This window comes from Oncorhynchus mykiss, chromosome 10 (assembly GCF_057628025.1).
Source record: "Oncorhynchus mykiss isolate SJ-2025 chromosome 10, ASM5762802v1, whole genome shotgun sequence".
Lineage (NCBI taxonomy): Eukaryota > Metazoa > Chordata > Actinopteri > Salmoniformes > Salmonidae > Oncorhynchus > Oncorhynchus mykiss.
Window position 1 is genome coordinate 77,717,501 of NC_143031.1, and position 15,446 is coordinate 77,732,946.

Sequence of the window (15,446 nt, forward strand, 5' to 3'; positions counted from 1 at the left end):
TTTCTCACCACAAGAGGGCCACAGTTAGCACTTTTTCAGATTTTGACCAGCAGAGAGCAGCAAAGACAAAGGTAAGGAGTCTGTCCATTTATCGCTTAGTAAAGGTGGGACGGACAGTGGCACATTACTATGGTGTCTATTTCTATGGTGTCTATTTCTATGATGGCTATTTCTATGGTGACTATTTCTATGGTGTCTATTTCTATGGTGTCTATTTCTATGATGTCTATTTCTATGGTGTCTATTTCTATGGTGTCTATTTCTATGGTGTCTATTTCTATGGTGTCTATTTCTATGGTGGCTATTTCTATGATGTCTATTTCTATGGTGTCTATTTCTATGGTGTCTTATCTGTATTCCTATTTCAACGAGTCATTGATCACCTTTGGGTCATAATAATTACACTGAGACGTTAGTATTGTAAAAGTAAAACATTCCCCCAAACTATCTTCAGCATTTTGAATGAGTGCGGCAGGGTAGCCTAGTGGTTAGAGCGTTGGGCTAGTAACCGGAAGGTTGCAAGTTCAAACCCCAAACCCCAAGGTACAAATCTGGCATCTGCCCCTGAACAGGCAGTAAACCCACTGTTCCTAGGCTGTCATTGAAAATAAGATTTTTTTCTTAACTGACTTGCCTGGTAAAATAAACAAAAATGTGGGACTAACTGATGATTTGAAGTGTGTTATGTTAATATGAAGGAGGGATGGACTCCATCTTGTGTCTGAGTAGTCAGATATCAACCTACTGTTTAATGCTGGAGATCTGAGTCAGGGAGACAGGTGTGTGTGTGTGTGTGTGTTGTTATTTTTCAGCAGCACCTCTAGATATTCCTAGCTGTCAACCCCTCTTCCATAATTACGCGGCAGACGCCTCAGTCTTTCCCACAAAACTCATTGATATTTCATAAACAACCTCTCTGCAACGCTGTTCTACATAACCAGGCCTGGAGAAGGAATGTACATATGACAGTTAGTCTGTTGTTTCAGGCTGGGATGTAGTTTGTTGGCTGTCACCCACAGTAACAATCCCCCTGTGGTAAAGAATCATGATCTGATACAGGAAGATATGGAAGACAGAGTGTCTCTGTCTGTCTGTCTGTCTGTCTGTCTGATTGACTGTCTGCCTGTCTATCTGCCTCTCTGTCTGTCTGTCTGATTGACTGTCTGCCTGTCTATCTGCCTCTCTGTCTGCCTGACTGTCTGTCTGTCTGTCTGATTGACTGTCTGCCTGTCTGTCTGCTTGTCTGTCTGTCGCTCTGTTTGTCTGTCTGTCTGTCTGTCTGCATGTATGTCTCTCTGTCTGCCTGACTGTCTGCATGTCCGTCTCCCTGCCTGATTGTCTGTCTCCCTGCCTGATTGTCTGTATGTCTGTCTGTCTGTCTGTCTGTCTGTCTGTCTGTCTGTCTGTCTGTCTGTCTGTCTGTCTGTCTGTCTGTCACTCTATCTGTCTGTCTGTCTGTCTGTCACTCTGTTTATCTGTCTGCCTGTAGCACACACACACCTTGTATACCCGCGAGCAGGTGTGGGTGGCAGCAGAGAAGTGATACTATTAGATGGTCCAGAAAGGCTGTCTTCAGGGTGAACAAGGTCAGTCTCATTTCAGTGTCCCTGTCTGCAGTCTGCATGGCTGCTGTGGTGACCTCCTCTCCAAGAGGTCTTCTCCAGAGCTGGAATAATACATTTCTTTCCTCCATTCCTCTATTTTGCCTTTTGTGTGGATTGTGTGAAGTCTTTTGAGGTCCTGAAAAAGTCATTTATACTTTATTTATCACATAACATTGATCCTATCGAGATAACATTTTATTTTGAAGGGAGGCCTGCGCTGTCCAGATATTTTAGGGAATTCCCTTATTTTCCCTGATTCAACTGTTGTTTGAAGAGATCTTGAAATCTAAATGAAAAGGCTTGTCATTAACCATCCAGGCCACTTCTTAGAAGATGTCCCTACTTCTACAACAACAGCCAGACAATCCACGTCAAGAAGAAGGTTGGCTGTACTGCGATAATGTAGCGATCTGCTGACCTAACGGGGACAAAGTTCAAGAGGACGCGGCCGGTATACAAGTCTTAATAATGAGCCAACTCATCACGTACTGTAAGTCCTCTCCAACGGCCCTCAAATCTCTCCTTTAACTCTTCAGTTCAGTCCCAAATGCAACCTTATTCGCTATAGTGCCTGGTCAAATGAAGTGCATTTCATAGGGATTAAGGTACAATATGGGATGTAGCCTCCGTCGGCCCAGCCGAGGGGGCGCTGATGTGATGCTAGGTGATGGCGAGCCGCTTGTACATGCAGGGTGAGACCAGACAGAACTGAAGCAGTGCACTTTTTACAGGCAGAGGAGGATGAATGTACCGCTGATGAGGAGAGACATTTGTGCCATACTTGTGGATGTAGACTGAGACAACAGAAAGAAAGGGAGGAGAGAGAGGAAGGGAGAGAGGGGGAAGGGGGAGAGAGGAGGAGGGAGAGAGGGGGAGAGAGGGGGGAGGGGGGGAGAGGAGAGAGGGGGGAGGGAGAGAGAGGAGGGAGAGAGGGGGAAGAGAGGGGGAGAGAGGGGAGAGGGGGGAGGGGGAGAGGAAGGGAGAGAGGGGGGAGGGGGAGAGAGGAGGGAGAGAGGGGGAGAGAGGGGAGAGGGGGAGAGAGGGGAGAGGGGGAGAGGAAGGGAGAGAGGGGGGAGGGGGAGAGAGGGGAGAGGGGGAGGGGGAGAGGAAGGGAGAGAGGGGGGAGGGGGAGAGAGGAGGGAGGGGGAGAGAGGAAGGAGAGAGGGGAGAGGGGGAGGGGGAGAGGAAGGGAGAGAGGGGGGAGGGGGAGAGAGGAGGGAGGGGGAGAGAGGGGGGAGGGGGGGAGAGGAGAGAGGGGGAAGGGGGAGAGAGGAGGAGAGAGGGGAAGAGAGGGGGAGAGAGGGGAGAGGGGGGAGGGGGAGAGGAAGGGAGAGAGGGGGGAGGGGGAGAGAGGAGGGAGAGAGGGGGAGAGAGGGGAGAGGGGGAGAGAGGGGAGAGGGGGAGAGGAAGGGAGAGAGGGGGGAGGGGGAGAGAGGGGAGAGGGGAGGGGAGGGAGGGAGAGAGGGGGGAGGGGGAGAGAGGAGTGAGGGGGAGAGAGGAAGGAGAGAGGGGAGAGGGGGAGGGGGAGAGGAAGGGAGAGAGGGGGGAGGGGGAGAGAGGAGGGGAGGGGGAGAGAGGAGGGAGAGAGGGGAGAGAGGGGGAAGAGAGGGGGGAGAGAGGGGAGAGAGGGAGAGAGGGGGGAGGGGGAGAGAGGAGGGAGAGAGGGGAGAGAGGGGGAGAGAGGGGGGAGGGGGAGAGAGGGGGGAGGGGGAGAGAGGGGGGAGGGGGAGGGGGAGGAGGGGGAGAGGAGGGAGGGGGAGAGAGGAGGGAGAGAGGGGAGAGAGGGGGAAGAGAGGTTGGAGAGAGGGGAGAGAGGGAGAGAGGGGGGAGGGGGAGAGAGGAGGGAGAGAGGGGAGAGAGGGGGAAGAGAGGGGGAGAGAGAGGAGAGAGGGAGAGAGGGGGGAGGGGAGAGAGGAGGGAGAGAGGGGAGAGAGGGAGAGAGGGTGGAGGGGGAGAGAGGGGGGAGGGGGAGAGAGGGGAGAGGGGGGAGGGGGAGAGAGGAGGGAGAGAGGGGAGAGAGGGAGAGAGGGGGAGGGGGAGAGAGGAGGGAGAGAGGGGAGAGAGGGAGAGAGGGGGGAGGGGGAGAGAGGGGGGAGGGGGAGAGAGGGGAGAGGGGGGAGGGGGAGAGAGGAGGGAGAGAGGGGGAGAGAGGAAGGGAGAGAGGGGGGAGGGGGAGAGAGGAGGGAGAGAGGAGGGAGAGAGGGGAGAGAGGGGGGATAGAAAGGTAGATAGAAGGAATGGAGAGATGGTGAATATGGAATTGAGGGGAAGATTTTTTTTAAAGACAGAGGGAGAAACCCAGTGGGCAAAAACTGGTTGAATCAACGTTGTTTCCATATCTTTATTCCTGTACACAAGAAAGCAAAGTTAACTGAACTAAATTACTCTCGCCCCACAGCATTCACTTCCGTCATCATGAAGTGCTTTGAGAGGCTAGTTACGGATCATATCACCTCTACCTTACCTGACATCCTAGACCCCCTTCAATTCGCTTACCGCCCCAATAGATCCACAGACAATGCAATTGCAATCGCACTGCACACTGCCCTAACCCATCTGGACAAGAGGAATACCTACGTCAGAATGCTGTTGATGGACTATAGCTCAGCCTTCAACACATATTACCCTCCAAGCTCATCTGAACCCCGCCCTGTGCAACTGGGTCCTGGGCTTTCTGATGGGCCGCCCCAAGGTGGTGAAGGTAGGAAACAACACCTCCACTTCGCTAAACCTCAACACTGGAGCCCCACAAGGGTGCGTGCTCAGCCCCCTCCTGTACTCCCTGTTCACCCATGACTGCGTGGCCATGCACGCCTCCAACTCAAACATCAAGTTTGCAGATGACACAACAGTAGTAGGCCTGATTACCAACAATGACGAGACAGCCTACAGGGAGGAAGTGAGGGCCCTGGCGGAGTGGTGTCAGGAAAATAACCTCAACGTCAACAACACGAGGGAGCTGATCGTGGACTTCAGGAGATAGCAGAGGGATCAGAGGGATCATCAGAGCAGAGGGATCATGCCCCTATCCACGTCAATGGGGCTGCAGCGGAGAAGGTGGAAAGCTTAAAGTTCCTCGGCGTCCACATCGCTGACAATCTGAAATGGTCCAACCACACCAACATCAGGAGGCAGAAGAAATCTGACTTGGCCCCTAAGACCCTCACAAATGTTTACAGATGCACAATTGAGAGCATCCTGTCAGGCTGTATCACCGCCTGGTACGACAACTGCACCGACCGCCACCACAGGGCTCTCCAGAGGGTAGTGAGGTCTGCCCAACACATCACCAGGGGGACACTGCCAGCCCTCCAGGACACCTACAGCACCTGATGTCACAGGAAGGCCAAAAAGATCATCAAAGACATCAACAACCTGAGCCACGGTCTGTTCACTGTGCTATCATCCAGAAGGAGAGGTCAGTACAGGTGCATCAAAGCTGGGAACGAGAGACTGAAAAACAGCCTCTTTATCAAGGCCATGAGACTGTTAAATAACCATCACTAGCCGGCTCCCACCCGGTTACTCAAACCTGTTAAATAACCATCACTAGCCGGCTCCCACCCGGTTACTCAACCCTGTTAAATAACCATCACTAGCCGGCTCCCACCCGGTTACTCAACCCTGTTATATAACCATCACTAGCCGGCTACCACCCGGTTACTCAACCCTGTTAAATAACCATCACTAGCCGGCTCCCACCCGGTTACTCAACCCTGTTATATAACCATCACTAGCCGGCTCCCACCCGGTTACTCAACCCTGTTATATAACCATCACTAGCCGGCTCCCACCCGGTTACTCAACCCTGTTATATAACCATCACTAGCCGGCTCCCACCCGGTTACTCAACCCTGTTAAAAAACCATCACTAGCCGGCTCCCACCCGATAACTCAACCCTGTTAAATAACCATCACTAGCCGGCTCCCACCCGGTTACTCAACCCTGTTAAATAACCATCACTAGCCGGCTCCCACCCGGTAACTCAACCCTGTTATATAACCATCACTAGCCGGCTCCCACCCGGTTACTCAACCCTGTTAAATAACCATCACTAGCCGGCTCCCACCCAGTTACTCAACCCTGTTATATAACCATCACTAGCTGGCTCCCACCCGGTTACTCAACCCTGTTAAATAACCATCACTAGCCGGCTCCCACCCGGTTACTCAACCCTGTTAAATAACCATCACTAGCCGGCTCCCACCCGGTTACTCAACCCTGTTATATAACCATCACTAGCCGGCTCCCACCCGGTTACTCAACCCTGTTAATAACCATCACTAGCCGGCTCCCACCCGGTTACTCAACCCTGTTAAATAACCATCACTAGCCGGCTCCCACCCGGTTACTCAACCCTGTTAATAACCATCACTAGCCGGCTCCCACCCGGTTACTCAACCCTGTTAAATAACCATCACTAGCCGGCTCCCACCCGCTTACTCAACCCTGTTAAATAACCATCACTAGCCGGCTCCCACCCGGTTACTCAACCCTGATAAATCACCATCACTAGCCGGCTCCCACCCGGTTACTCAACCCTGTTAAATAACCATCACTAGCCGGCTCCCACCCGGTTACTCAACCCTGTTAAATAACCATCACTAGCCGGCTCCCACCCGGTTACTCAACCCTGTTATATAACCATCACTAGCCGGCTACCACCCGGTTACTCAACCCTGTTAAATAACCATCACTAGCCGGCTCCCACCCGGTTACTCAACCCTGTTATATAACCATCACTAGCCGGCTCCCACCCGGTTACTCAACCCTGTTATATAACCATCACTAGCCGGCTCCCACCCGGTTACTCAACCCTGTTATATAACCATCACTAGCCGGCTCCCACCCGGTTACTCAACCCTGTTAAAAAACCATCACTAGCCGGCTCCCACCCGATAACTCAACCCTGTTAAATAACCATCACTAGCCGGCTCCCACCCGGTTACTCAACCCTGTTAAATAACCATCACTAGCCGGCTCCCACCCGGTAACTCAACCCTGTTATATAACCATCACTAGCCGGCTCCCACCCGGTTACTCAACCCTGTTAAATAACCATCACTAGCCGGCTCCCACCCAGTTACTCAACCCTGTTATATAACCATCACTAGCCGGCTCCCACCCGGTTACTCAACCCTGTTAAATAACCATCACTAGCCGGCTCCCACCCGGTTACTCAACCCTGTTAAATAACCATCACTAGCCGGCTCCCACCCGGTTACTCAACCCTGTTATATAACCATCACTAGCCGGCTCCCACCCGGTTACTCAACCCTGTTAATAACCATCACTAGCCGGCTCCCACCCGGTTACTCAACCCTGTTAAATAACCATCACTAGCCGGCTCCCACCCGGTTACTCAACCCTGTTAATAACCATCACTAGCCGGCTCCCACCCGGTTACTCAACCCTGTTAAATAACCATCACTAGCCGGCTCCCACCCGCTTACTCAACCCTGTTAAATAACCATCACTAGCCGGCTCCCACCCGGTTACTCAACCCTGATAAATCACCATCACTAGCCGGCTCCCACCCGGTTACTCAACCCTGTTATATAACCATCACTAGCCGGCTCCCACCCGGTTACTCAACCCTGTTAAATAACCATCACTAGCCGGCTCCCACCCAGTTACTCAACCCTGTTATATAACCATCACTAGCCGGCTCCCACCCGGTTACTCAACCCTGTTAAATAACCATCACTAGCCGGCTCCCACCCGGTTACTCAACCCTGTTAAATAACCATCACTAGCCGGCTCCCACCCGGTTACTCAACCCTGTTAAATAACCATCACTAGCCGGCTCCCACCCGGTTACTCAACCCTGTTAAATAACCATCACTAGCCGGCTCCCACCCAGTTACTCAACCCTGTTAAATAACCATCACTAGCCGGCTACCACCCGGTTACTCAACCCTGTTATATAACCATCACTAGCCGGCTCCCACCCGGTTACTCAACCCTGTTAAATAACCATCACTAGCCGGCTCCCACCCGGTTACTCAACCCTGTTAAATAACCATCACTAGCCGGCTCCCACCCGGTTACTCAACCCTGTTAAATAACCATCACTAGCCGGCTCCCACCCGGTTACTCAACCCTGTTAAATAACCATCACTAGCCGGCTCCCACCCGGTTACTCAACCCTGTTAAATAACCATCACTAGCCGGCTACCACCCGGTTACTCAACCCTGTTATATAACCATCACTAGCCGGCTCCCACCCGGTTACTCAACCCTGTTAAATAACCATCACTAGCCGGCTCCCACCCGGTTACTCAACCCTGTTAATAACCATCACTAGCCGGCTCCCACCCGGTTACTCAACCCTGTTAAATAACCATCACTAGCCGGCTCCCACCCGGTTACTCAACCCTGTTAAATAACCATCACTAGCCGGCTCCCACCCGGTTACTCAACCCTGTTATATAACCATCACTAGCCGGCTCCCACCCGGTTACTCAACCCTGTTATATAACCATCACTAGCCGGCTACCACCCGGTTACTCAACCCTGTTAAATAACCATCACTAGCCGGCTCCCACCCGGTTACTCAACCCTGTTAAATAACCATCACTAGCCGGCTCCCACCCGGTAACTCAACCCTGTTAAATAACCATCACTAGCCGGCTCCCACCCGGTTACTCAACCCTGTTAATAACCATCACTAGCCGGCTCCCACCCGGTTACTCAACCCTGTTAAATAACCATCACTAGCCGGCTCCCACCCGGTTACTCAACCCTGTTAAATAACCATCACTAGCCGGCTCCCACCCGGTTACTCAACCCTGTTATATAACCATCACTAGCCGGCTCCCACCCGGTTACTCAACCCTGTTAAATAACCATCACTAGCCGGCTCCCACCCGGTTACTCAACCCTGCACCTTAGAGGCTGCTGCCCTATATACATAGACATGGAATTACTGGTCAATTTAATAATGGAACACTAGTCACTTTAATAACGTTTACACACTACTTTACTCATTTGTATATACTGTATTCTATTCTACTTTATAAACTGGGTGGTTTGAACCCTGAATGCTGATTGGCTGACAGCCGTGGTATATCAGACCGTATACCACGGGTATGACAAAACATTTGTTTTTCCTTCTATAATTACTTAGGTAACCAGTTTATAACAGCAGTAAGGCACCTTGGGGGTTTGTGGTATATGACCAATATACCACGGCTAAGGGCTGTATCCAGGCATTCTGCATTCGAGGCTAAGAACATCCCTTAGCCGTGGTATATTGGCCATATTGGCCCCTCGGGCCTTATTGCTTAAGTATTTTAGTTAATGCCACACCAACATTGCTCGTCCTAATATTCATATTTTTTAATTCCATTCTTTTACTTTTCGATTTGTGTATGTTGTGAAATGTTAGATACTACTGCACTGTTGGAGCTAGGAACACAAGCATTTCACTAGACCTGCAATAACATCTAAATATGTTATAAAGATGTGATAAATATGTGTACTTGACCAATAAAATAACATTTGATTTTATTTCACCTAAAAAATAAAATGTGATGTTGAATTAACGCGGAAAACTGATTGGACTTTTGGGTTGTTGTATCGTTTGTATATCGTTGTATTTTATATTTGTGTGACTGTCCTTGTCAGTGTATTAGTCTTTTTGTTACTCGTCATGTTTACTGTTTTTATGTGGACCCCAGGAAGACTACTGTACCTGCTGCTTCGGCTGAAGATAATGGGGATTCAAAGCAACCAATAAACAAAGCCCCCCTGTTGTTGTGACCAATGGGCGCGTTCCTGGCACAAGCCATGTTTTAAAACGGCTGGATCGGCATTTCAAGTATTAGTTAACCACATCGTATGTTATAGCAATCTGTCAGTTGATGACACCGCTGATGACGTGGCACTGGTTGACGCCGTGCAACGTTTGAGCAGCGGAACGCGACCGATTTACCAAGAGGGCACACTGGCATGCACTGGCACAGCTGGTTGTGTCATCCAGTATCAGCTGACTGGAGAACGGTGCTTGTCCACCTGTCCACCGTGATTGGAAACGAGGTGAATTGCCTGACCTGTGGAGCAAATGTTTATCCCCGCGTCCGGCGTTCCTTACTAATAAATAGAGAGTGAAAGGGATAGAATGAGAAAAGACAACGAATGAGAGATAATAATTCGTGTTTCTGCGTTTGAGTTTAGTGAAGTTGTGACAGTTTACAAACGCTAAATAGATTTCCACTTTCATTGCGCTCTCTAACAACGCGAGAGAGAGAGAGAGAGAGAGAGAGAGAGTGAGAGAGAGCGCGCGTCAAAGGTACATCCAGCATCTGTAAGAAGAGTCGCAGCGTCCTCCTCGAGCCGAAGTTTGATCTCTGCGCGCAGACGACGGATTCTAATTCCACAAGTACGATGCGTCATCGGAAGTGTTTTGGATATGTATGTACCGCTGTTTACCTGTGGACGGCGTTCTGCTTTAAAGGTAAGTAGGCGCATGTAAATATTTAACATATTTTACGCAGAAAGAAACAACTGTCAGTGCATAGAAGTGTTTCGAGAGATTAAAATTAAACACCCATCGGTATCGTGATGTTTACATCAATAACTGGTCATTCCATTTGCCTATGCCATTTTTTGCACTATAAAATAAATACATAAACCAAATAAATAGGATACTTGTAGATTATTTAATTGTATGGTAATACTTTTAAGGGAAAGAAAATAATGGAACGTAATGAAAAAAAAGTGGAAAAACAATGGTATTGACATGATCCAGAGATGTATCCCGAATTGCGAAACGTGTAGAAATGAGTTACACAGATGTTATGATAATGAAGGCTATCCATCTCACGATCCTTCCTCGTTGGTGTGTGTGCGTGTGCGTGTGTGTGTGTGTGTCCGGCACCATGACCTCCTTAATACTCCGGTAACATCTGTTGTGTATGTCTGAAGGAGCTGGGGCGGGGAGGCACAGGCACGCGCTAAAACCAAAATCCCGAGAGGGAGCAATATCCTTTACCTCAGCCAGAGCACGATCATCTGGGAATACTGGACTGGGGAATCCACGCCAATAGGTCCGGGATCGAGAGAGGGCGATGAAGCATTCAACATTATGTTTAGACCATAGGGCTACATTTCATTTTTCATGTAGGCCTTTTAATTGATCCATTTGGGTTCATTCGATTTATTTAGATTTATTTTACACTCCCTTCCCTACCTAGGCTGGGTCAGTCCCAATATGCTCTGGTCTAAAGTAGTGCACTATATAGGGAATAAGGCTCTGGTCTAAACTAGTGAACTATATAGGGAATAGGGCTCTGGTCTAAAGTAGTGCACTATATAGGGAATGGGGCTCTGGTTTAAGGTAATGCACTATATAGGGAATAGGGCTCTGGTCTAAAGTAGTGGACTATATAGGGAATAGGGCTCTGGTCTAAAGTAGTGCACTATATAGGGAATATGGTACCATTTGGGACATATTAGGCACCTGAAAATGTTCTACCCCCAAAACATAATACTGATGAACAGTGAATCAAATCACCACCAGGACTATTTGCATTGACTGTTTTTTTTGGCACTGACTCTCCTTACACTGACTATATGCACACTCACTAGACTCTACCCACACACTCACTGGACTCTACCCACACACTCACTGGACTCTACCCACACACTCACTAGACTCTACCAACACACTCACTAGACTCTACCCACACACTCACTAGACTCTACCCACACACTCACTGGACTCTACCAACACACTCACTAGACTCTACCCACACACTCACTAGACTCTACCCACACACTCACTGGACTCTACCCACACACTCACTAGACTCTACCCACACACTCACTAGACTCTACCCACACACTCACTAGACTCTACCCACACACTCACTGGACTCTACCAACACACTCACTAGACTCTACCCACACACTCACTAGACTCTACCCACACACTCACTAGACTCTACCCACACACTCACTAGACTCTACCCACACACTCACTAGACTCTACCCACACACTCACTAGACTCTACCCACACACTCACTGGACTCTACCAACACACTCACTAGACTCTACCCACACACTCACTAGACTCTACCCACACACTCACTAGACTCTACCCACACACTCACTAGACTCTACCCACACACTCACTAGACTCTACCCACACACTCACTAGACTCTACCAACACACCCACTAGACTCTACCAACACACCCACTAGACTCTACCAACACACTCTCTAGACTCTACCCACACACTCACTAGACTCTACCCACACACTCACTAGACTCTACCCACACACTCACTAGACTCTACCCACACACTGACTAGACTCTACCCACACACTGACTAGACTCTACCCTCACACTCACTAGACTCTACCCACACACTGACTAGACTCTACCCACACACTCACTAGACTCTACCCACACACCCACTAGACTCTACCCACACACTCACTAGACTCTACCCACACACCCACTAGACTCTACCCACACACCCACTAGACTCTACCCACACACTCACTGGACTCTACCCACACACTCACTAGACTCTACCCACACACCCACTAGACTCTACCCACACACCCACTAGACTCTACCCACACACTCACTAGACTCTACCCACACACTCACTAGACTGTACCCACACACTCACTAGACTCTACCCACACACTCACTAGACTCTAAGCACACACTCACTAGACTCTACCCACACACTCACTAGACTCTACCCACACACTCACTAGACTCTACCCACACACTCACTAGACTCTACCCACACACTCACTAGACTCTACCCACACACTCACTAGACTCTACCCACACACTCACTAGACTCTACCCACACACTCACTAGACTCTACCCACACACTCACTAGACTCTACCCACACACTCACTAGACTCTACCCACACACTCACTAGACTCTACCCACACACTCACTGGACTCTACCCACACACTCACTGGACTCTACCCACACACTCACTAGACTCTACCCACACACCCACTAGACTCTACCCACACACTCACTAGACTCTACCCACACACTCACTAGACTCTACCCACACACTCACTAGACTCTACCCACACACTCACTAGACTCTACCCACACACTCACTAGACTACCAACACACTCACTAGACTCTACCCACACACTCACTAGACTCTACCCACACACTCACTAGACTCTACCCACACACTCACTAGACTCTACCCACACACTCACTAGACTCTACCCACACACTCACTAGACTCTACCCACACACTCACTGGACTCTACCCACACACTCACTGGACTCTACCCTCACACTCACTAGACTCTACCCACACACCCACTAGACTGTACCCACACACTCACTAGACTCTACCCACACACTCACTAGACTCTACCCACACACTCACTAGACTCTACCCACACACTCACTAGACTGTACCCACACACTCACTAGACTCTACCCACACACTCACTAGACTCTACCCACACACTCACTAGACTCTACCCACACACTCACTAGACTCTACCCACACACTCACTAGACTCTACCCACACACTCACTAGACTCTACCCACACACTCACTAGACTCTACCCACACACTCACTAGACTCTACCCACACACTCACTAGACTCTACCCACACACTCACTGGACTCTACCCACACACTCACTGGACTCTACCCACACACTCACTAGACTCTACCCACACACCCACTAGACTGTACCCACACACTCACTAGACTCTACCCACACACTCACTAGACTCTACCCACACACTCACTAGACTCTACCCACACAGTCACTAGACTACCAACACACTCACTAGACTCTACCCACACACTCACTAGACTCTACCCACACACTCACTAGACTCTACCCACACACTCACTGGACTCTACCCACACACTCACTGGACTCTACCCTCACACTCACTAGACTCTACCCACACACCCACTAGACTGTACCCACACACTCACTAGACTCTACCCACACACTCACTAGACTCTACCAACACACTCACTAGACTCTACCCACACACTCACTAGACTCTACCCACACACTCACTGGACTCTACCAACACACTCACTAGACTCTACCCACACACTCACTAGACTCTACCCACACACTCACTGGACTCTACCCACACACTCACTAGACTCTACCCACACACTCACTAGACTCTACCCACACACTCACTAGACTCTACCCACACACTCACTGGACTCTACCAACACACTCACTAGACTCTACCCACACACTCACTAGACTCTACCCACACACTCACTAGACTCTACCCACACACTCACTAGACTCTACCCACACACTCACTAGACTCTACCCACACACTCACTAGACTCTACCCACACACTCACTGGACTCTACCAACACACTCACTAGACTCTACCCACACACTCACTAGACTCTACCCACACACTCACTAGACTCTACCCACACACTCACTAGACTCTACCCACACACTCACTAGACTCTACCCACACACTCACTAGACTCTACCAACACACCCACTAGACTCTACCAACACACCCACTAGACTCTACCAACACACTCTCTAGACTCTACCCACACACTCACTAGACTCTACCCACACACTCACTAGACTCTACCCACACACTCACTAGACTCTACCCACACACTGACTAGACTCTACCCACACACTGACTAGACTCTACCCTCACACTCACTAGACTCTACCCACACACTGACTAGACTCTACCCACACACTCACTAGACTCTACCCACACACCCACTAGACTCTACCCACACACTCACTAGACTCTACCCACACACCCACTAGACTCTACCCACACACCCACTAGACTCTACCCACACACTCACTGGACTCTACCCACACACTCACTAGACTCTACCCACACACCCACTAGACTCTACCCACACACCCACTAGACTCTACCCACACACTCACTAGACTCTACCCACACACTCACTAGACTGTACCCACACACTCACTAGACTCTACCCACACACTCACTAGACTCTAAGCACACACTCACTAGACTCTACCCACACACTCACTAGACTCTACCCACACACTCACTAGACTCTACCCACACACTCACTAGACTCTACCCACACACTCACTAGACTCTACCCACACACTCACTGGACTCTACCAACACACTCACTAGACTCTACCCACACACTCACTAGACTCTACCCACACACTCACTAGACTCTACCCACACACTCACTAGACTCTACCCACACACTCACTAGACTCTACCCACACACTCACTAGACTCTACCCACACACTCACTGGACTCTACCAACACACTCACTAGACTCTACCCACACACTCACTAGACTCTACCCACACACTCACTAGACTCTACCCACACACTCACTAGACTCTACCCACACACTCACTAGACTCTACCCACACACTCACTAGACTCTACCAACACACCCACTAGACTCTACCAACACACCCACTAGACTCTACCAACACACTCTCTAGACTCTACCCACACACTCACTAGACTCTACCCACACACTCACTAGACTCTACCCACACACTCACTAGACTCTACCCACACACTGACTAGACTCTACCCACACACTGACTAGACTCTACCCTCACACTCACTAGACTCTACCCACACACTGACTAGACTCTACCCACACACTCACTAGACTCTACCCACACACCCACTAGACTCTACCCACACACTCACTAGACTCTACCCACACACCCACTAGACTCTACCCACACACCCACTAGACTCTACCCACACACTCACTGGACTCTACCCACACACTCACTAGACTCTACCCACACACCCACTAGACTCTACCCACACACCCACTAGACTCTACC

General features: G+C 50.0%; 1 protein-coding gene across 1 annotated transcript in view; it reads left to right on the forward strand.

Moving 5' to 3' along the window:
• The first annotated feature begins 9,868 nt into the window (after window positions 1-9,868).
• The window catches only part of LOC110497205 (neuronal acetylcholine receptor subunit alpha-7), an 83,054-nt gene continuing 77,476 nt past the window's right edge, over window positions 9,869-15,446 (forward strand). The window contains exon 1 of the mRNA XM_090188033.1: window positions 9,869-10,063. Coding sequence (XP_090044159.1) covers window positions 9,994-10,063 — 70 coding nt within the window. The 5' untranslated portion in view covers window positions 9,869-9,993. The remainder of the gene's footprint in view (window positions 10,064-15,446) is intronic.